Source organism: Microtus oregoni, unplaced genomic scaffold, assembly GCF_018167655.1.
Source record: "Microtus oregoni isolate MIOR12 unplaced genomic scaffold, Mior012 000001F_ref0000356, whole genome shotgun sequence".
NCBI classification, from domain to species: Eukaryota; Metazoa; Chordata; class Mammalia; order Rodentia; family Cricetidae; genus Microtus; species Microtus oregoni.
Window position 1 is genome coordinate 94,149,946 of NW_024543060.1, and position 23,557 is coordinate 94,173,502.

The 23,557-nt window shown below is 44.8% G+C and overlaps 1 protein-coding gene across 1 annotated transcript in view; it reads right to left on the reverse strand.

Moving 5' to 3' along the window:
• Syn3 (synapsin III) overlaps positions 1 to 23,557 on the reverse strand; it is a 399,638-nt gene that overhangs the window by 362,705 nt on the left and 13,376 nt on the right. Inside the window, exon 2 of the mRNA XM_041673952.1 lies at positions 2,841 to 3,301. Coding sequence (XP_041529886.1) covers positions 2,841 to 3,151 — 311 coding nt within the window. The 5' untranslated portion in view covers positions 3,152 to 3,301. The remainder of the gene's footprint in view (positions 1 to 2,840; positions 3,302 to 23,557) is intronic.

A 23,557-nucleotide genomic window follows, 5' to 3' on the forward strand; every position in this document is an offset into this window, starting at 1 on the left:
AAAGAGCATGGGCTCAAAGGGACAGCATCTCCCTACTGGTTCTCTCCAGGGACAGGCTGCCAAACCGTCTTCTAAATATTTGTGTTTACACCTGTAGACTAATGCCGGTTCTCAGCCCTGGGCAGAGAAGCTCCATTTTTGCAGAAGACGCCACTTAATGCAAAGATTAATATCTGGTCTAAGTGATTGATGAGCATTCATCCCTAATTGGGGCATCTATATCATTTCCACATCAAGGCCTGGGAGTGTCAGAGGGAAGGGCAGATAGAACTGAAGACTAGGAGGGTGGGGGGAGTGTCATGAAACATTGCCACCCAGACACGACATTACTGTAACCATGAACACACAGCAGCTATGGAGACTTGTGTAATATTGGACCCTGCCACATTCCATCGTAGAGAGAAGAGGTACCCATAAGACCCCGCTCTTTCCTGAGGGGTTAATGACTGCTAATGGTTGCCATAAAGGGTCGTATCATTTTCTCCAAGGGTATTGTCACTGAGGGACTAGGTGGGAAGAAAATTAAGAAAAAATACAATAAAAGAAAGGCAAGGTCCCTTCTGCACTGTTCTAGGCAGTTCTCAGGTGGAACTGAGGGAGCCCGCGGGTTGAAATAACCTGCCAGCTGCGCTCCCAGAAAAGGCATGGGTTCCCGCAACACCCTCTGCTTGCAAGGAAACCTCATGAGCTAGATTGGCCCTGGCCCAGGAAAGGGAAGACAGCTTAGAGGGCTCAGCCTGAGAAGGGTCAGGAATGGGACAGCAGCGTGTCTGTGGGGATGGGGGTGGGGTCACTCTCAGCCCAGACAGTAAGTGCCCACCTCATTATCATCTCAAAAGGGAAGGAAGGAGCTGTGGGAGCTAGCTTCTTCTCTTTTCACAATCTCCTCCCCGCTAGAGATCTTCACACAAAGGAGGAGGAGCTGGGAAGAAGCTGGACCTGGAGGCAGTCGGCCAGGATACGCGGAACTATGGAACTAGCCCGACACCTGGTGGCCACTTTTGGTAGTTGCGGCCAGGCATTTTTGGAGAACTGTAGGCAGGATTGAGAATCTTCTGGTGTCTGAAAACAGTTTCCCTACATAGCCAGGGCTGGCCTTGAACTCACAATCCTCCTAACCTCAGCGTCCTGAGTGCACGGATTTCAGGAGTGCACCACCACAACCAGCAAGACCCATTTTAGGCACCCAGTGAACATCAGTTTGAAGATGACTGGGTAATGCTGGGTGGTTAGAAAGATTCAAGAAAGGAGTTCAAAGGAGAAGCTGATGGGTCTGTGGTGGGAAGTTTCTCAGTCACAAATATTCAATGACCGTGGAGCCAACTTCCAGGCGAGCCCACGAACATCAGTTTCTTTTCCCCACCAAAGGGCAAGAAGGACGCCAGAAACCAAACGCTGTTGTTCCAATTAAAGGGTGGAGAGACTACTTAGGCCAAAAGTGTATCTCCAGCTCCCACCCACAAGGGGGCAGCACCTAAGATTTATACACTCCTCATTCCTGTAGATTAAGGAGATTGATGACCAAAGACAAAATGTAAACGCTACTTGGATGGGTCCCTGCCTTGTTCACTGTGCCTTGCCACAATACCACATGTTCTATGGGTAGACATAGAGCAGTAAACCCGAGGCAATCACCCACAGACTAATCAAGAAGGCATGACCAACAGGAAACGGGCACAGGGGGATAAACCCTGCCCTTTCTGCACAATACTGGGGATAAAGACACAAGCTAAGAATGCCTGGAAGGTTCTGCTGTCATAGTCGGTGTCATGCAGAGGGGGCCACAGCCCTCTATAATAGCAAGCATATATATTTAAATGGCATCGCTGGGTACTTTCATATTAACTTAGGCATTACCGACTTCCATAAAGCCCCTTTATAACGTAGGTACTGCATTAGGCACAGCAAGTTACAAGAGCCACACAGCTGCAAGAGGGCTTGGGGGACAGGACAGGAACTCTGCCTAGCTGTTACCACACCACGGCACAGGATCTCCATTATTAAACTCCATTTTCAGACAGGAAGCAACTTTCTTAGGTAAGACAGCCAGTGCAGAATAAGGCCAGATGTCTGGTTAGGGGCCGTGGAGACGGCTCAGTGCATATACTGTTTGACTTGTAAGCAGGGGGACTGGAGTTCAGATCCCTGAATCCATGTACAAGCCTGGCAGGCTGGTGGCAACCGGTAATCCCAGTCCTCAGAAGGCAGAGACAGGAATCCCGGGTGGCAGGGATGGGGGATAGGGTAAGGGGAGGTAAGCTGGTTAGCTCATCCAGCAAGAATCAGTAAGCTCCTGATTGATTGAGAGATCCTGCCTCTAAACAAAGTGGAGACCAGTCCAGGAAGACACGTGATGTCAACTCCAGGCCTCTACACAGAGCGTATTCGTTAATACACAAACACGTACCCACACACACGAGGACACACATACACACAAGCACACACACACAATACAGATAGACTTATATTTAAAAAGTTGGATTAAATAGCAACTTGAGAACTTTGCTTCTTCAGAAAGGTCATATGGTTCCCGTGCTGTGTTTCTAGAACACTTGCAACACCCATATCAACCACTTTAAGATGTTTAAAGCATATATATAGAACTTCCCCGACCTGGGGTCTCTGTTTATTTCAGAGCTGTTAAATGTGGGGTTTGCAGATGGGGCTCTGTTCATATACGGTCCCGAGAGAAAAAGGTACACAGCTTCTCTTCGATGAACCCCTCCTTCTCCCAGCTAGCCTCAGAAACCATATAAGCCTTTTATAGCACTTGATTTTCTATTCTGTCCTCCCGAGAGGTGAGACAGCCCCATGCAGGCTCCATCCCTGAAGCTGCTTACCAGTCTGTGTGGGCATCATCGATCACCAACAAGATCCTGGGTCTCTGAACCACGGGTGTGACAGGAGTTGGTGGTTCCATTAACCCCGAGGGGGTCTGTGGAGTCTGTTTCATGGCACTGGAGAAGGAGCTGAACAGGCTGGATCCTGGAGAAGAGAAGGAGGCAGCCAGGGGCTGGGGGTGCCTCCTTTCAGTGGCCGGGGATGCTGGGGAGCTACTGGAGCTTTCTGGGCGCTGCAGGTCCGGCATGTAGCCATTGGGCAGGTTGGCCACAAAGCTGCTGTCAGATAGACGCCTCCGGAGGAAGTTCATGGCTGCGATAGATGGGAAGCCTCTGTCCACACAGAGGAACTAGGTGAGGCTCAAAGTGCAAGGAGCCAGCAACAGGGAGCAGGAGGTGTGGGGTCAGAGGAGCCCAGAGCTTCTACACACCAGAAGTGGGCTTCCCAGAATTCTGTTTACCTGTTGGAAACAATCCAATAATCACATTAGTGGAACCAAACGCCTCCCCTTTAAAAGCAAACAGATAAAGAACAGTTCCCAGCCCACTGCTGGTGGCTTTGCAAACTGGGACAAACTTTTAGAGACTATTTGGCAATACGCCTTAAAAACATACAACTTCCAATTTCAGGAATTCTACACTAAGAAAAATAATCTCAGTAACAGGTAAAACCCTCATGCATATATAGACATATCACAGCCTTACCAACACTTTAAAATACTGAGAAGCCACTCAGCATTCAGTCACAGGACGACACAGCCACTCAGTGGACTGTTTGTCCATTCAAAGAGGGTTCAGATGGAGCATCTTTAGTAACAATACTAAGTTTTGTATTGTAAACTTAAACACATCATGCCTGAGCTTGCTAGCCCATGCCAGCAACATTCACAGCTACAATGGAGGCAGAGACAGGTAGATCAATAGTTCAAGGCCTGCTTGAGCTATAGTGAGTCCAAAGCCAGCTTGAATAACTTAGTAAAAGCCTCTCTCAGAATTAAATGACAAATAAATAATAAAAATGTTTAAATGGCTGGGGCTATAGTTCAGTGGAGAGGGGCCGAGCATGCAGGAAACTCTGAGTTGTATCCCAGCAACTGAAAAAGAAATAATCATAATACAAAATTACATGTATAGAATAACTACAGCCATATAAGAGTATCACAACTTGGAAATTATAAATAAGTCACAGCAATGAATATATTTTGGTAACATATGTTATTTGACCTTTTTCTATTTATGTCTTCCAAATGTTCTTGAATGTATAATGTTGAAGATTGAGATGTCCCCCACATTAAGTTCATGTGTTGAAGATCTGATCCCCAGTGAGAAGAGATCTGGAAATGAGGCCTTTGGGGGGTGACTGGAATTGGGTAAGTGTTAATGATGGAAACACGGAATGGGAGTAGAACTCTTTTTATGAGGGACACCCTCTGCGCCTAGTAAGAACACAAATAAAGGCGGTCATCTGCAAGCTGGGAGGTGCCCTCACCAGACCCCACCATGCTACATCCTGCTGTCAGATGTCCGGATTGTGAGAAAATAAATTCCTGCTGTTTAAGCCATATGGTCTGTGGCGTTTTGTTGTGGTAACTGAAACAGACTATGCACGCAGACACACACGAACACACACAAGTTTCTGGAAATCATTTATTTCATTTGCTTACTTTTGGATTTGGTGTGCAAGTGTGTGTGTGTGTGTGTGTGTGTGTGTGTGTGTGTGTACATGCACTCCGTGGGAGCCAGAGAACAATGTGCAGGCAGGTATGCGTTCTCTCCTTCCACTCTGTGGGACTGGAGACTGAACTGTCTGAGCTCGAGCCATCTCACCAACCCAGGAATAATTTTTAAAACTTCAATGTTTATTTGAGATTGAGAATAAGGGCTACTTAAGCCACAAAACTGAACTATATGTTTCTGTCATATTTTTACATGTTATTATTGTAAATTTTACTTTTTTTTTTTTTTTTGGTTTTTCGAGACAGGGTTTCTCTGTGGCTTTGGAGCCTGTCCTGGAACTAGCTCTGTAGACCAGGCTGGTCTCGAACTCACAGACATCCACCTGCCTCTGCCTCCCAAGTGCTGGGATTAAAGGCGTGCGCCACCACAGCCCGGCTTGTAAATTTTACTTTAAGGAAAACTTAAAGTCTTTACAGTCCAATTCTTTGTTAAATAATAAGGTGGGGGTGGTGTTGGCCTGCTTCTGCCACCGCAGAAAGTTCCCCTGTGCCCCTTTCTGATCAAGCCACACCTCCTCAAGGCACTAGTGTACACTGTTGTGCCTGGATTTTTACCTGGGAGCTAGAGACCCCAATTCTGCTCTTCACATTTCCATGGGAAGAACCTTACTGATGACGCCACCTCTGTAGCCCTGAGACTAACTTTATGTCTCAGACCCATCTCAGTGATGTTCTGTTGCACTTGACAGAAACATATATTTAAAAATACTTCCATTGTTTTGTGTCAGGTTCCTCATAGGGGCCTCTCTTCCCGTAGCATCTTAAGTCAGGCCTATTGAAGAGTGCCACCCCAATCAACAACTGTCAGCAAGAATGAGAAACAGAACTGGTCTGAGGGAGGGGTGGGTATGTGGTACAGTTTCAGCAAAGCCTTGGGTGATCCTCTTGAGAGAAACTGAAACATCTCCTGAGTCCCCACACTCTTCCCTCTGTTTGTACGCTGCTCATTAAACCATTACACCCGCAGCTCTCTGCCTTAGTTGGAGCTGCTCTGGGCCAAGCTTTCTGTTTTACCTGGGCAGATGTGGGTGGCTACCTCCCCTTAACGCAGGGACTCTCTTCTATGTGTATCTACTTTTGGTTTCTTTCTAGCAACATCAAGCATTTTCTTTGAAACATTTGTGCAAAGTTCAATGTGAAGAGGCTAACCCTAACAAGCTACTGGTCACTCATGAAATTCAACTGCCTTTCTTTTTAAATTACCAGATGAAAAGTTTGTCAAATACTTCAGTTGAAGAGACCGTGCAGTTTATTTAACAATCTCTTTTGGGGGAACTCTGGTCTACCTTACACTGGTAGGAATTCAACCATTACCACCAAACTTGCCTCCTCTAAACTTTTCTGTCTGCTGGAAAGCCCTCTTTCCTTTTTATTCTGAGGTAGAGCCTCACTATGTAACCCAGCCTGAGCTTGAACTCTCAAAAACACCCACCCTCAGCTTCCCAAGTAACCGAGTTTACACGAGTGTCCCTCCAGGCATGCTTCCTTATAAACTTCTGATGAACCCTAACTACAGGGGTTCTCTTAACCCTTACCACTACAGCCCCAGGAAGATTTAGATCTGTCAAAGACAAGCTGGTAAAAGATGAAACTATGATGAATCTATGCTTGAAATCTGTGCTGATAAAGAACTTGGAGTGGCCTTGTGGAGAGTAAGGTGTCTTTAAATAGAATAGCTGGGAAGTCCTATATGAAGAAGTGACTTTTTTCATAACAGTATTTTTCTGGCAGATGATGTCATTTTTTGATACATATTTTCACTATGGGTTGATCAAATTAGGTAAACAAACAAAACTATCCAGGTACTTAGAATTTTGGTGTGGTGAAAGCATTTAAAATCCCCTTTGGCAGTTTGAAAATATGAGATATGTTCTTTAATATTTAACATCTGTAGTCCTTACAATGGACAGCTGAAGCTCATTCTTCCCAGTTTCAACTCTGATCAACATCACCCAGTGTCCATCCACATCTTTCCTCTACTTCTCAGAGCCATGGTTGGATGCTTTGAACTCTTAGATGCCCCACTTGAGGCTATATAGTCTGTGTTCTTCTGCACCCTGCTTACTTGCCTTAATATAGCATCTTCCAGGTTCATCCCTACTGAAAGAAACAGGAGTTCCCTCTTTTTAATGACCTAATAGTATTTCATTATCACCAACACCACACCCTCTGACAATGAAAGCAGGTTGATATCATACCTTGCTCATTGTTCATAATGCTGAAATGAACACAGGAGAGTCACTAGCTCTTTGCCAAGGTGCTTTCAGTTTCTTTGGCTATGCACCCAGAAGTGAGACTGCTGAACCAAACAATAACTCTATTTCTTGTTTCCTGAGGAGCCCCAACACTGTTTTCCATTAATGACTACATGAATTTACATTCTCATTCACAGTATACAAGTCTCCTTTTTCCATGCATTTAATTTTTAAAATTATATTTATCGATGCACATGTCACAACGTATGTGTAGAGGACAACTTGCAGAAGTCAGTTCTTGCCCTCTACCGTGTGGGTCCCAGGTATTTAACTCAAGCCATCAAACTTAGCGCCTTTACCCACTGAGCAATGTTGCTGGCCTCAGCACTCTTTCATATTGCTTATAATAAACATTCTATCACATGTGAGGTGTCTCCTTGTACCCATTTGCATACCCCAGATGATGAGAATTGGTCTTTGGTCATTTTGGGTCTTCTTTTAAGAAATGTATATTCAGGTACTTTTTATATTTTTAGAATAGGTTATTCGTTTTCTTGTTTTTGAATTGAGATCTTATACATTTTTGGAGGCTAGCCTCTTAACAGATAGATGTTTATAAATTCTGACTTGACTGTAAATGCCCAGCTTTATTCCTGGGCTCTCTGCCCTATTCCAGATCAATCTCCATTGCTGCTACAGTTTATGAACATTTACTTTTTTCCATTTTATGCATATGAGTGTTTTGCTTGCATATATGTACCACAGGTGCCTGGTGCTCACAGAGGTCAGAAGAAGGCAGCAGATCCTAGTAAGTGTAGCTACAGTTGGTAGTGAGCCATCATGTGGATGCTAGGAACTGAATACAGGTCCTCTGCAAGAGTAGCCAATATTCTTGACCTCTGTGCCATCTGTTGGGAACTATTTCATACCCTTTTAATTATTTTTGTTTTGTAATAGATTTTGGAGTCAGGTAGAAGACAATGCCTTCTGCTTTCTTTTTGCTCAAGATTTCTCTGTGTATTTAAGATCTTTTGTGGCTGGATAACATTTCTATTTTGGTCAGAGGTGACACTGGAATTTTGATAGGGGTTGTATTGAATTTAGACTGTTTTTGGTGGCATGGACATTTGATCAATATTGACACATCCAGTCCACGAACATAGGGGACCTTATCATCTATTTGGGTCATATTATTTCCATTAATATTTTCCTAGTTTTGTCACCCATATTTTTCACTTCCTTGGTTAAATTTATTGTTATATATTTTTGATGCTATTGTCAAATAATTTTATGTCATGAAGAAATTCTGCTGGTTCTGTGTGTTTTGCATCTTCATTGTAGCTTCATTGCATTTTAGAATCAGTTCCTTTGGGGTGTGTGAAATTCTCAAAAGTTTTCTATAAAGGAGACTGTGTTACCATAAAAACAGAGACAATTCCCTTGGAATGGTCATGAGTCTCCAAGATGAAGCGTGAAGAATGAGAGGACATGTATGTGCAAACTCCCTATGGTAGGAAAGGCATTGGTACGTCTGAAAAACAGAAGGGCCACTCTGCTTGGGGAAAATACAAGTTCACAAGAAACTATTTCGAAGAATAGAGGCAGATTAGATACCCGATCAAAAGAGGCCATATTGAAAATAATTCTGGCTTTGGTACACCGATGATAGAACCCTACAGGAAGGTTACAGAGAGGCGGGTCCAAGGGAGTCTTCTTGGCTGTGAGACACAGACTGTGGAGGATTTAAGTGACTGCTCTTCCTTAATCAGGGTTTCAATTTTCCGTGCTTCTAGCCACACAATGTTAGCCACGGCCCAAAGATTTTACATTTGAAAGCTCCAGAAACATACTATTCATGTGTTGTAAACTGCACATTGTTCAATGTGGTGTGGAAAAATCTCATACTACACTCTTCTACCCCACTGCCCAGTGTACACACACTGTGTAATGCTACCTCCCATCAGCCGCTTAGACCCCATCTTTTTTTTTTTTTTTTTTTTTTTTTGGTTTTTCGAGACAGGGTTTCTTTGTAGCTTTGGTGCCTGTCCTGGAACTAGCTCTTGTAGACCAGGCTGGCCTCGAACTCCCAGAGATCCACCTGTCTCTGCCTCTGCCTCCCGAGTGCTGGGATTAAAGGCGTGTGCCACCACCGCCCGGCTAGACCCCATCTTTTTCACCAGAATTCGATGATCACAATATAGCAACTCTTGTGTTTAAATGACAGGTATTTTTATTTAATGGCTGCAAAGTGCAAAAGCAGTGACATTGTCACATACTGGCCACTAGAGGGCGGGAGTGACCACATCAGATTAGAAAAAAAAAATCTCAAAACCTTTTCTCTGACAGCCTTGCAAGCTTAACTTCTCAGATGTTGAGGTGGGAAAGGGGAGTAGTGAGAAGGATGAAAATGGGTTGGCTCGGCTGTAGAGCCTGAAGAGGGATGATCACAGGGTCAGAAGCTTTGCATCAAAGTGGCAGCAGCTTTGTGGAGTAAGGAGAGTCATCCCACAGTCCAGGGAAGAGAGCAGGTATCTCTGTGCAGATGTGTCAGAGAAACTTGGGTTCATTTCCTTGCTCACTCTCAGGTGGGTTTATGCTCCTGGGTTCCCACCTAGGCTCCATCCACTCTTAGGCCAGAAACCTCCCATTTTGGCTTCTCCTTTTCCAGTATGGGTTTCAGATGCTCATTCCTTTTGTCTGGTCAATCCTCCTATTTGGTCTGCAAGATCCAACAAACTGACTCCAATGGCGGCTCTTACCCAGAACACATTAGTTAAAGAAAACACAGTCCCAACACTCTGGTGTTAGACACAGGCAGACAGAACCAGTTAGCCTGAAGGTTGAGCTGTTGGGTTCTGCTACTCCCTGCCCACAGTGTCTCAGAAAATTAAGTCATCTCCCCGTGCTTCGATTTCTTTGTTTGCAGAATTCGGGTGTTAGTGCCTACCTCATAGGGTTCTTATGAGAACTAAGTGACTAATTAAGATGTCTGAAACAGTGCCTGGAGTGAGCAACCAGAGTCCCCAGTGCACTAGGAGGTCCAACAGTGGTAGGGAGGGCAGTGGTGGGGCTGCAGGATTTACATGAGAGTGAGCTCACAGCTACTAATACCTAGGCCAGTGAGGCTACTGGTATTGAGCAGATCAAAATGGTGCCAAAGGGCTTGTGAAAATATTTGTCCTTTAAGTCAACACAGAGTAAAATGGACTTACTGGGTATCTAGTTCTATGAATTTCGACACATTCTTGTAACCACTGAAACTCAAAACAGGGTCCATCCATCATCCCCTATGAAACCTCTGTCCAATGCCCCTCCAAGGTCACTCACGCAGAGCTCTGCCCGCTGACCCCTGAACTGCCTACACTGGTAATTTAGATGAGGAATACGCAAAGCTCCCCTAATTTCTTAATCAACAGGGAAAGACAATGAATCCCAGAATGGATCTTCCTGGGTGTGCTTCCTGCAAACTGGCTGTTCCCTCCACAGGAAGTCCCTCCAGATGCCTGCCCAGCCCCCTTTAGGTATTCCTAAATGCCACCCTCTAGAAGAGGATTCCCTTGGGATGCCTCCAGCAGTACAGCATCCACCACTTCTATTCTGCCGACAACTTATTCTGCTTACTGTCTGCTTTCTGCTTGCACTGACAGAATCCAAGTGCCTCAAGATCAGACACCACTGTGTGACCCGTGCTCTGGCGTATTCTAAGCACGTAGGACAGTGCCGGCACATAGTAGGGTAGCAGTAACCATTGAGTGAGTGAATCTATATAAAATTACACGGACAAAGTTCAACTACCTCCATGGGTTTTCTGTGGAGACTAAGTGTGTCACTATACTAAAGAAAGCTCTCTAGGTTTCTGACACACACCTCAGCTAACCAAGCACCATGCTGCTGGAGGAGCAGCCATCTTCGGAGTTTAGTGGCCACCCCTCCGTGCAAACATACCCGGATTCATATCATGTCCCTCACTCCACCCACCCTCGGCTCCATGAGTGAACACTAAAAGGAATTGTTCTTTTTCTCCTGATTCCCCCCCCCCCCTTACGAGAAAGTCTCTGGTTAGAAAGTTTAAAAATTCCTAGGAGCAATATGGCCTGGACTTTACCAATATATTGATAAGTGTGGGTACAGTCAGTGTCTCAGGGGAGGTAGGAAACTCACAGACTGTTTTGGTTGAAGTTAAGAGACACTTAACCTTCTGGAGAAAAGGTCAAGTGCCAAGGGACCGGTTCCAGCGATACTAGCGGATGTCTTGGGACTTCGGAGCACAGAGCTAGACGTATCAGCATGAAGGTAGGTACCTGCTGATGTTGAAGAGTTCAACCCCACAGACCTTTCTCCTGAGAGTGGTGCAAACAGCACAACAAGAGCACTGTGGGCACCCAAAGATTTTAGCTTTGAAATGATCAATTGTAGCCTTCTGCACCCTCTTTCTCCTCTTGAGGAAGAGCAACCAAGGGTGCTGGGAAATTTTGTGAGGGGTCAGTCAAGTGAAATCTTTCATTTTTTGCTAATTACCATCCCCCTTCTGAAATACATTCAAATACAGACATGCCCCCAAACAATCTCAAAACTCAGGACATGGAGCCGGGCGGTGGTGGCACACGCCTTTAATCCCAGCACTCGGGAGGCAGAGGCAGGCGGATCTCTGTGAGTTCGAGGCCAGCCTGGTCCAAGCCTAGTTCCAGGACAGGAACCAAAAGCTACGGAGAAACCCTGTCTCGAAAAATCAAAAAAAAAAATAAAAAATAAAAATAAAAATAAATAAATAAAAAAGCTCAGGACATGGAAGTAAACATTTACATTTAATAAACTGAGGCATTTGCTAAATCCTGTGAAGATTACATGGCTAATATGACTGATCTATCTACAAAACAATCATAGGGTTTATCTACACAAAGAATCTGCAGAACCCTCTGGGCATCAACATCCAGGACTGGGGCCTATGCTTGAGGTTATACAATCTTCATGCCAGTTTGCCTCTGATTTATCCAAACTTCATTATCTGAGGGTCATGGCCCAAATCCCCATGGTGGGGAAAGCTTGGAAGCAGGAGTACGAGGGGGCTGGCCACACTGCATCCCAGTAAGGGAACAGAGAAGGATAGTTGCTGGTGCCTCTCTCTCTTTCCCTTTTAACTCAGCCCACAAAAAGGTGCTGCCCGCATTCTGTGAAACCTCTCTGGGAACGTCTTCATAGAATACCTTAAGGTGCAGATCTAAACCCAATTGAGTTGATAATTAAGACGAACCACAGTATTTACAAAGGATCCACTGTGGTTTGTCTACAAATCTGATTTGGGGAAACACTTCTCCAGACCACTGTCTGATTGCTAGAGGCTATGGATCAGATGCCCAAGTGGCCAGCCCTAGAAGAGAGAGTGTTGCTGGAGTTCCTTGTGACAAGTGACTGTTGAGAGCACTGCCATCTGGAAACTGAAGCTCCCTGCCTCGGCTCATCATTGAAAGCATCACTTTCAAATCACTGTAAACAAAAACAGAAACAAAGCAACAGAGGGATCTTTCACAAGTTGAGGACTGTGATGGTTAATCTTGTCAACTCAATGCGCTTTACCGTTTTCTGGAAACAAGCCTCTGGGTATGTCTTCAAGAGATTGTCTAGATTGAGTTAACTGAGTGGAGACCCACCTTAACTGCAGGCAGCACTGTTCCCTGGGCTGTGAAAAGAAGCTGGGTACCAGACTCCATTTCTTGCTGCTTCCTGACTGTGGATGCTATGTGATCAGCCACCCGACACTTCCGCTGCCACCTTTGCGGTGATGGACCATACACTCAAACTGTGAACCAGTATAAGCCCTTTGTTCCTTAAGCTGCCTTTTGTAGGGGTATTTATAACAACAAAAGAAACTAATAAGGGATGACTGTATAATAAGATCCTGATGATGGTGATGGTGCTTATGAATATGGTGATGTTGTTGGGGTTGGCTATTTATTGGGCTTGAGATCCTGGTTCTGTGGAAATGGTCCAAGAGATGGGGTTCTCCTTCCCAACAACCCAGACCAGAAGATGCTATCACCTCCATTTTTACTAATGTACAAATCAAGGACCAGAGATATTTTGGTCACTCAGCTTACCAGACACTGACCTATTAGCTCAAGTCACCCATCCTCCACCTATGAGTCAGCTGAGATATCTACTCAGTGTTGGCCACTATTGGCAGAGCAATTTAAAAACACCTCTTCCAGCTCTGGCAGCCACAATCTTGAACATCTAGCAGCCTTCCTAATTATCGCAAGAAGATTTAAGCCCTACCAGGCTTGAGGCCATGGTCCATGGGCATTCCACTATACCACGGTACCCTAGTTCCCTTGGAATCTGGCTTCTCAGGTGCTCAAGTTGGGCTTGACCATTTATGCAGAGGTGCTCCGAGACCCTGTTCTTGTGCTCCATTGCTCACACAGTGGTTTCACAACTGTTTCCCCTTCTCTAGCATGTCCTTCCCTATGCCCCTTGCGCTTTCTTCAGAAATTTATTCTGTTCATGCTCTCTGGGCTCATTGCCTCCTCTGGGAAGATTTTGGTGCCACTCACCAGTTACCAATTTGGTCTAAAGCTGCTTGCTATGATGCCTTCTGAATACACTCATCTTTGTGGGTTTGAAGAAGAGGTCCTGAGCTTGGCTCTGAGCACTAAGGTACCAAGGCTGGTAGCACATGTGGCCTTGGTCTTGTTGAATTGGAAACAGCATCAGGTAGAGAGGAGCCAATGAGATGCCTGTACTGCCAAAATTTGGAAATAAGTAAATAAGTAAACAAGTTAGCCTTCTTCTTAGAGACAAAGGGACCTCATGGCTTACAGTGTTCCTGAGAATACCAAAAATTGTGATGAGAAAATATCAGTTGCCTTGGAAATTTGCATGATGCTTCTGCCAGAGGAAATAACATATACATATAATGTGCTGCCTGTCATCTATCTCAACATCCACAGAGAAGATATATCTATATATTTATATCTCTATCTATCTATCTATCTATCTATCTATCTATCTATCTATCTATCATCTGGAGAGAGAGAGAGAGAGAGAGAGAGAGAGAGAGAAACACAGACATAGAAAAGTAGACATGGGCAGGAAGAGACACATGGAAAGACAAAGACAGACAGGGAGGTAGACAGATGGAGGCACACTCACCAAGAACACTCCTGATGAGCCAGACTGAGCCTACTCGGCCTTCAATCCTATACCTTCAGCTGCTGGCCAGGAGCCCCCTGCCTAGGGCAGGGAAAATGACCAATTGGCAATGCTCCTAAAGGCCAGGTGCCGGCCTAATGAAGAAGTTAGAAAATGCATTTGGGAAAGCAGACAAGGCATGGCTAAAAGTCATCCCGGTGAATGGGTCCAAACGGAGCTCCTGGTGTCCTGATTCACCCCTTCTTGTCCACTTCCACTTCAGTAATGACCCTACTCAGACACACAGGCTGACAATTCAGGGGTCTGCAATGCTTCTCTCCTCCCCTCCCACACACAGCCACCACCACCCAAAACAGTCTGATTCATTTGCTTTTTTCAAACCCATAGGCACAGTTCCTAGACAGATACAATTCTTCTTTGGCCTCTGTCCCTCACCCCCCGACAGTCTGTTAAGTCCTTTTGACCATTTTCATGCCCCAGCCCCTCTACCAAGTGTACTTTGGAATGTGAGACCCTTTCACATGCTTAAGGAGCTAACACAATCGGGAACCTCTCCTTACTCACTTTCCACACCAAAAATAAATTTCCTTTATTAGGGAATAAAGGAAATTTCCTCATAGTTTGAAATGAAATGCCCTCCAGGAATACAGATTGAACATTCTTTTGAGAGGTGCTGGAGGAGATGCCTAGCTGGAGGAAACCCACCATGAAGGGATATATCCCTGGGTACTGTATCTTGTCCTGGACTTCTCTTTTTCTTGCTCTGCTTCCTGGATGCAATGTTGTGAGCTACTGGGTTCCACCCTGCCTTTTCCATGGTGATGGAATGAGAACTCTGAAACCACAGGTCAAACCTCCCTCCCTCTCATTGTTTCTGTTAGGCATTTAATGATCACAGTGACACAAATGCCCCAATGACCTAAACGTCCCTACTAGAAGGCAGTGATCAGCCTTCCTGTCACATGACCTCAGGCCTCTATACTAGCCATTTCTCCTAAGATTTCTTCTCCAGCTCCTCCTTGCCACACATATCCTACCTTTATTATCGTTTTCTCATTGTTCTCTAGCCAGTCTGATCATGTCCTGTACTGTTCCAGCACCCACTGCTGCCCACAATACGACTATGCAGTATTTCCCATCAAGCACTCCCAGAAAAAAAGCTGAGATCTCCGTTCTCACTGCCTTGCCCAGGATCTGGCATACAGAGCCCACACATAGTGAACATGGAGTTGAAGTCTGTTGAGGATTTTAGGTCTGTGGGTGGTCGTCAGCGATCTCTGTCCAACTAGGGACAGGCATGGGAGGAAATGTCTGTGCAGTACAGAACCCCCACACTGTGGCATTCCTACTTCATGGCTGTTTTCCTGATGGGGAGAGCTACGGCTTGAGCATGGTTAGTCTCCACCAAAACTTTCCTCCCTGGGTAGTGCTGATAGGTAGAGCCTAATAGAAGGTGTTTGGGTCCTTGGGATGGAAGCTTCGTGAATGTATTAATACTGTCCCCCCATGAATGAGTGGGTCCTCACTCATGCAGGACTGAGTTAGCTGTTAAGGTCGTCTTTGTGTCCTTCTTGCCTGCAGGAACTTGCACCCCACTCTCCTGATGTGTGATGGGATCCACCACGCATGGATGTACTGTGAGGTTCTCACCCGGCGTAGCAATCTCATCTTGAACTTTTCTGCCCATTATTGTGAGCTAAATACATCTCTTTTCTTTGCAAATGATCCATTCTGAGGATTCTGCTACATCAGCAGAAATCTGACTGACGCAAGAAAACTGGGCAGACTGGTTTGTCCAGGGTCACAGCTCAGGAGAAGGACAGGTTAGACCAGAGCACTGGTCTCTTGAGTCCTTAACAAATGCATTTCTATGCCTCCAAAATCGCCTCAGCTAACACGCAAGGGTATCATGAATACTTGCTAGTCATTGTACCGTCTCCCAACAAGGAAGAATTATCTCTGAATCAGCAACTAGCACCCACCATGTGCCTGGTTATGAACTCTGAGACTGAACTAAAGACAACCACTCTCTCACTAATAATCCTCACCCAATGCCGTGGAATAAATACTATCACTGACCTCATTTAAAGATGAAAAACCGAGGATCAGGGGACTTAGTAATTTGCAAAATGTCATTTCCCAGTTCTCCTCCATCTCAGGTTGTAGACTTTCAAGCACTGAGACACCCTGTCATCTGCCCTGCCCTCCCATCTCCTCTTCTGGTGTCACATGCTAACAAGGTGCTCACTGGTAACTGCTGTCAATGCAGTACCTTCTCAGCCCTGCATTGCCCTTCACCTTGGAAAGCCAAAGTCTGGGAACTGGATCAAGAATAATTGTGTCAGATACAACAACTTCAAGGACACATTCCCATCTTGCAGGCTGGCAGCCTTTTTGCTGCTGAAAAAGAGACATGTGGGTAAGACTCGTGTGTGTGTGTGTGTGTGTGTGTGTGTGTGTGTGTGTGTGAAGGAAAACTGGGTGAGTACTATCACAGGCTCCTCATGATCAGGATGATCGTGTTGACAAAAGCAAACAACAGCAGCCAATGGTTAGACACCGCAAGGTCTTGTTCAAGTCTCTCTTGTGTACCAAACCCATCAGTCCTAGCAGATACAGGGGAACAGAACATGCAACTTTGGCACAAAGACTATTTTGAGCTGAAGTTAACTAATTAAGATCAAAGAAAGAGCTCCCCATTCTTACTCTGTTTGCCTAAAACCAGGGCACCCATTTGCCCACGACTCTCTGTCTACCAGGAAGTACATGAGTTAATTACTAGAGACAACTTTGAACCTTTACCAACCATCCCACAGACACAACAGGAATTTACCTGATAAACTTTACCTAATCAGCCTTGCTTTTTTTCTATTAGTGTCCCGTGTATTTATGGCCTGGTAAGCTCAGTTCTTTTCCTCTGTGTCATCAGATCTCTGAGCATTTCTGTTCTTTTGTTTAGATGTTCCAGGACTCAGGGTCCATTTACCTTCTCAGAGCTGCTCAAGTTCACATTCAAGTGCATGTGATTTACCACACAGTTGCCTCCCATCGCTCCACTGTGAGCTGGAAATGCAGAGAAGTTACCTGACCAGCTGCACACCATAGCTCAGCAGTGCTGCACGCTGCAGGGTACTGGATGCTTCCTCCGTGGTCACATGACTACCTGGACCACTGGCTGCAGAAGTCCAGCATCATGAGAAAGGATCACAGTACATATAGCTACCTTGGAAAGAAGGAACACATCCAAAATTTGAAGCACCCCACTGAACGAGCACCACCTTTGCACCGTAAAGAGAAACAGCCTCAAGCTGAACCGCCTCAAGTTGACTGACAGGCAAGTGCCTGTGTCCACTGCATGCCTTAGAAACTGTTTTTCTTTTGACAGTCTGTCCTTGGCTATTATTCTAAACCACAGGGTCCCAGTCAATGACCCTAAGATGACTTAGTTCTCAACCTACCTAACACTAAGGTACTTTGACACAGTTTCTCATGTTGTGTGACCCCAACCATAAAGTTACCTCATTGCTACTTCATAACTGTAATTTTGCTACTGTTGTGAATAGTAATGTGAATATCTGCTATGCAATCCACAAAGGGGCCATAGGGAAACAGGTTTTCCTTTCTCTACAATAATTCATTATTATCTGTGTTTTACATGCGGAAAGAACTGAGGCCCAGAAAGGGAGAGCTCCTTGCCCGATGGCCACAGCCCTAGGGTTTGACCAAGGGAGATGGTTTGGCTCCTGGATATGAGTCCCTCCCCCTCCCAGCTCCACCCTCTGGGCAAAGCATCCTACAGCCTGGATAAGCTTCTTTTCGATCAGCAAATGAAGGACTCTCTTGAAGAACACATGCAAATCTTTGTTTCCTAGTATTAACTGCCAGAGCCAAGCACAGCAAAAAGGTTAATTTTTCTGTCTTTGTTTATTTTGCTTTCTAATAAAACTAGTCATACCATATTAGTATAATTAGTAATAATGTTTACCGAAATTACTTTTAACTGTCTCACTATGCCAAAAAGTACTAGTTAAGCCCCTCTTGTGTATTCTCATATACTCCTAGCAATCGGACAAAGAATGTTCAGGCTTCCTGATTTTATCCTGAGGAAGCAAAGTCTTACCAGGACAGGTATTTTAACCAAAGAAACACAAGCCACCTCATAACTCAATGGCTGCTGGGATCCCAATGTCTAATTTTGTCCATTTACCAGTTAATCTTTCTTCTTCCTTCCTCAGAAACAGCTCCCCATGGAGGTCAGGGGAGGAGTTTCCTGTACCTCTAAAGTTACCGGGGGACTGGAAAAACCACTATCATGTGGATACCACAATAAAGGAATGTACAAATGAGGGGAGACATACTAAAATAATATGGGGGTTAAAAGCATGATCAAAATATACTGTATGAAAAGATTTCAATTTAAAAAAAAAAAGAACATGGGGGCAATTCTGTGCCCTGCTGACTCTCTTCTCATTGGGGCTTACTGCCTCCAGACACCTCCCTTTCCCTAGTGGTTTCCCTACCCCTGAAGTGGCTGAGACACATAGAAGAGCAAAGGACACCTAACAGGCAGAGTGTAAGGAGCTTTGGAATCCTGGCATCAGGTTTCCCCACCAGTAGCAGCGCTGTCCCGGAGGGGGGCGGAGGGGGGGAGGTAGGGGCTTTTCTCAGTGGATGGGCTGCCTGGTAGCTGCTTCCTGGGTCGTGAAGTAGCAGCTACCCTGAGGCAAGCCCTTGTCAAAATTCTGAAGGTGGGCTCAGATTCCTCTAACCAGCTCTCCTTTATATCCATTTAGTATTATTTTTAACACTATAACATTTTTATTAAGTTACTGAGCATTTCAGACACATGTACAATGTGTTTTGATTACATTCACCCTCCACTCCTTCCTCTAGTTCCCTCTCAGATCCACCTACACATTTTTACCTCCCCAAACCTCATGTTCTCTTCTTTTTTAATCCACCAGGTCCGTTGTGTGCTGTCCAAATAACTCATAAGCATGGGGCCATCTATCAGAGCGTGGTCCACCTACCAGCGGCCACAAACTTTAAGAAAACTCATTCTCCTCCCACAGAAGCCATCAGCTGTCAATAGCTCCTTAATTATGGGTGGAGGCTCCCGAGCTCCTGTTCCATGCAAGAATGCTGACTGCCTTCGTTTTGTGCGGGTTACTGCACCAGCAGTGAGCGCATGAGCTAACTGTCCTGTCACATCCAGAAGGTACTGTTTAGCCCTGGTCCTCCCTGACCTCTGGCTCTTACAATTGTTTAGTGTTCTCTTCCACAATGGTGCCCGAGCATCGTGGGAGAGGGGTGATATATATGTCCCATTTATAGCCGAGATCTACACAGGCACTTATTCTCTGTACTTTGAGCACTTGTGAGTTTGTGTTAACCACCATTGACTGCAAAAAGAAACCTCTCTGATGAGATCTGAGAGCTAGCTATTCTAGTCTCTAGGTATAGAATTACAAATTTCAATGGGAGTTTGATGCTATGTCTACTTAGCAAAATAGTAGTAATAGGTTCAGCCCTGGGATCTGCAGCAAAAATACAGATAGTTAAGAAATGGTTTCAAATGCTCGTCCTTAGCCATCAGGGAAATGTAGATTAAAACTACTTTGAGATTTCATATTACCTGAGTCAGAATGAGGAGGAAAGAAACTCTTTTCTCATGCACTGTTGGTGGGAGTGTAAATCAGTGTAGCCACTGTGGAATCAGCGTGGCAGTTGCTCAAACACTAGCCCCAGCTACATCACATCTGGGCATATTCCCAAAGGAATCTATTTCCTATTACAGAGACACATGCCCATCCATGTTCATAGATGCTTTTATTCACAACAGAAAGGACATGAAAATAACTGAGATGCCTATAAATCAACTTATGAATTGTTAAAGAAAATGTGGGGGCATATACATAATAGAATTTTATTCATCTATAAAGAAAAATGAAATTTGCAGATAAATGAATAAAACTAAAGAACATTGTACTTAATAATTTAAGAAACCCAGAAAGACAAATATTTAATGTTCCTGTTCATATGAGGATATTGATATTGAATCTTAAGATTTTTTTGATTTTAAACTGGAGTATCTGTAGAATCCAAGAAATAAGAAAAGGGCAAGAAATATCTTAAGGGAGAGGGGACAGTAAAACCTTGGTGATATGAAAGGGTTCTGTGCAGTGATTTTTTTATCCTAGATAAAACCATTCATCTTGGAGTGGAACTCATTAAGACATAGAATGTTTTAAACAGAAGTGAAATATCTCCTACATAGCTGCTTGTTAAACACAGGAAGTAAGCAACTCAATGTCTTCAGGAAGTCCCTGAAACTGACCAGATTCACTGGTCCTCCCTTCTCATACACATATTAGCAGTGAAGACTGCTGAGATGCTCAGATAAGTCAAGCAGCCTAGAAGAAATGAATCAGAGACAAGCCCCTTATCCTCTGCTTCTTGGTCTTGTCACTTCCAGCTCCTAATCCTTCTGTGCTTCAGTTTACTCAGCATACAGCAGGGATAATAATTCTAGCTCACCCCCAGTTTTGGCAAGAGTTAGACCAACCCATACAAACTATTCTTAGCTCACAGGCAGTGAGTAAGAAACCAGAAGCTCTGCCACAGTGAAGCATGGCTCTGGTTCCCTTGATGAGTAGGTAGGACAATGTGTGAAAAGGAGGTGCTGCAGCTGTCAGATACTTCAGGGAAAGCTGGAAGTGGTACCCGGTACAGTGTTCTGCCAACCTCTGCACACACCACATGCGGCTAGCTCCTCTTTCACAGCAGGGGGGTCCTTTCTCAAAAGCCGCTATTACCAGAGACTCTGAAGGCGCAAGAGGCATCCTACACGCCTGCTTAGAACATTCTACCAAGGCAAGTTGGTATCCATAACTGAGGGGCTGATGAACTGCTCCCAATGCTTCAGACCTATTGCTCCAGGCTGAGTCTGAAATCCGCTGAAAGGCAAGCTGTGGGGCACACCTGTGAGGGGTTGCCTTGATCAGGTTATCTGGAGCAGGAAGACCAACCCTAGCGGGCAGTGCCTTCCAATGGCAGTCCAGATACAAGGAAGTTAGAGGGGAAAGCTTTGCGTCTGGGCTCATTGTCCTTGTGTCCCACTAGCAAGTTCACCCACCCTGCTTGCGATGTTCATCTGCTCTGTTATTTCTGCTGCTACTACTCCCATCTGTTACTTCCAGCTTCTTTGGCTTTCCTACACGGAGTAAAGGCCAATGTCTCCTCAGGAATCCCCCAGCCCTTCAACAACAGGATGTGACTGCTGAGGCATCCAGCCCCATGGACCGAGCAGCTCCAGGGTTTTCAGACTCTCCAGTGTGAAGAGAGCTACAATAGTTAGACTCCTAGCATGCATGTAAGCCAAACTAATAAATAAATCCCCTTTTAAGACATATTCATTCTATCAGGTCTGTTCCTTTAGAGAATTCCAATTAATACACATCTCCATAGTCTCCTGTTTGGAATGTTTATTTCCCAGCTGATGTTGCTATTTCAGGAGGCTGGGGAACCTTTAGGAAGCGGGGCCTAGTTAGCTAAGGGGTCACTAGAGGTGAGCCTGGAAGGATACATCTGCTCCTGGTTCTGGCCTAGCTCTCTGTTTCCTGGTCTGCTGTGAGGTGTAGCCTCTTCCACAGATTCCTACTGTCATGATGGACTGAAACCCTTGAAAACTAGGGACGGAAAGCAATCGCTTATCCTTTAAATTCTTATTGGCAGATATTGTGGTCACAGGTGACATGAAAGCAACTGGTAGTCACATGCTCAAGAAAACACTGGAATCCAAGAGATCTAATTAATACCAAAAGCCAGAGCTCAGTCTGCAAAGTGCTTGCTGCATAAATACAAAGACCCAGGTTCAAATCCTCAGCAACTATGTAAAAGTCAGGTGTAATAGCACACATTTGTAACCTCTGCTCCTGATCTATTAGCTCCAGTTTCAGTGAGAGACCTTATCCCAAACAGTGAGGCAGAGCTGGAGCGATGACTCGGAGGTTAAGAGCACAGCTGCTCTTCCAGAGGACCCTGGTTTGGTTCCCAGCACCTATCAGGCAGCTCAAAACTACGCATCACCCCGGCTTTAAGAGATAAGATGTCCTTTCTTAGCCTCTGTGGAGACACAGACTCTCTCTCTCTCTCTCTCTCTCTCTCTCTAATAAATAAATAACAAGAAAAATAAACACAATTGAAAACAAATAGAAAACCTAAGAGGTATAAATTTGAACAGATATTTTACCGAAGATGATGTATGGTTTTGTGTGTCAACTTGACACACACTAGAGTCATCAGAAAGGAAGGAGCCTCAGTCGAGGAAATGCCTCCATGAGATCCAGCCGTTAAGGCATTTTCTAAATTAGTAATCAATGGGGGAGGGACCAGCCTATGGTGGGTGGTGCCATCCTGGGCTGGTGGTCTGGTTTCTGTAAGAAAGCAGGCTGAGCAAGCCGGGGAAAGCAAGGCAGTAAGCAGCTCCCCTCCATGGCCTCTGCATCAACTCCTGCCTCTAGGATCCTGCCCTGTTTGAGTTCCTGTCCTGACTTCCTTCAGTGATGAACAGCAATGCGAAAAGTATAAGCCAAATAAATCCTTTCCTCCCCAACATACTTTTTGGTCATATGTTTTTTTCTAAGCAATGGAAACCCGAAGACAATGAATGACAAGCATACACATAAAATGAATGCCCACATCACTAGCAAATTATAGAAATTCAAATTCAAACCGTGGTGAGATACCACTAAGCTGTTAGAATGGCCAAAATAAACAGTAGGCTCAGTACCAAGTGCTGAGAAGGAGGGAGAGGATGTCGAGTTCTTGGGCAGTGCTGACTGAAATGCAAACCAGCATTCTGGAAAAAATAGTTTCTCAAAAATTTAAACATAACTGTACCCTGAGATTGCTAGTTTGTTTTCCAGCCACCCAGACCTAAATAGTCACAAAAATATATTAATTATAGCACTGTTTGGCCTATGACTCAGGCATATTTCTAGTTAGCTCCTATATCTTAAATGATCCGATTTCTATTAATCTATGTATCCCATGAGGGTGTGGCCTACTGGTAAGGTTCTGGCGTCTTTCTCCATCTACATGGCATCTCTTTGACTCGGCCTACACTCTCTCCATATCTCTGTTCAGATTTCCCACCTGACTTTATACTGCTCTGCCATAGGCCAAAGAAGCTTCTTTATTAACCAACGGTAATAAAACACATTCACAGCATACAGAGTGGAATCCCACATCACATAACCTCAGTGCATGTCCTAGCAGCCCAACTCCAGGTATTTGTCCTAGGAGAGGGAGAACTTACACTCATACAAAAATCTCAACAAACAATAGTTTTATTGATAATCCCTCAAAGCAGCAGACAGCTTTAAAACACCATTTTAAAGGAAATAAAGCAGTGCCGGGGGTGAGCAGTTCTGCTTATGTGACCTTCTTGAAAAGTGAAGCCATGTACAACATTCTCTCCCTGTGTTTGCACGCATGCCCCCACACACGATGTAGATATATACAGGTGTTGGTGTCAGTGTGCACAGGAGACTGTGTGCATACCGGGAGGCCGCAGGTTGATGGTACATGACTTCCTCTATCACTCTTTATGTTTTCTGTATGTTTGCTTATGTTA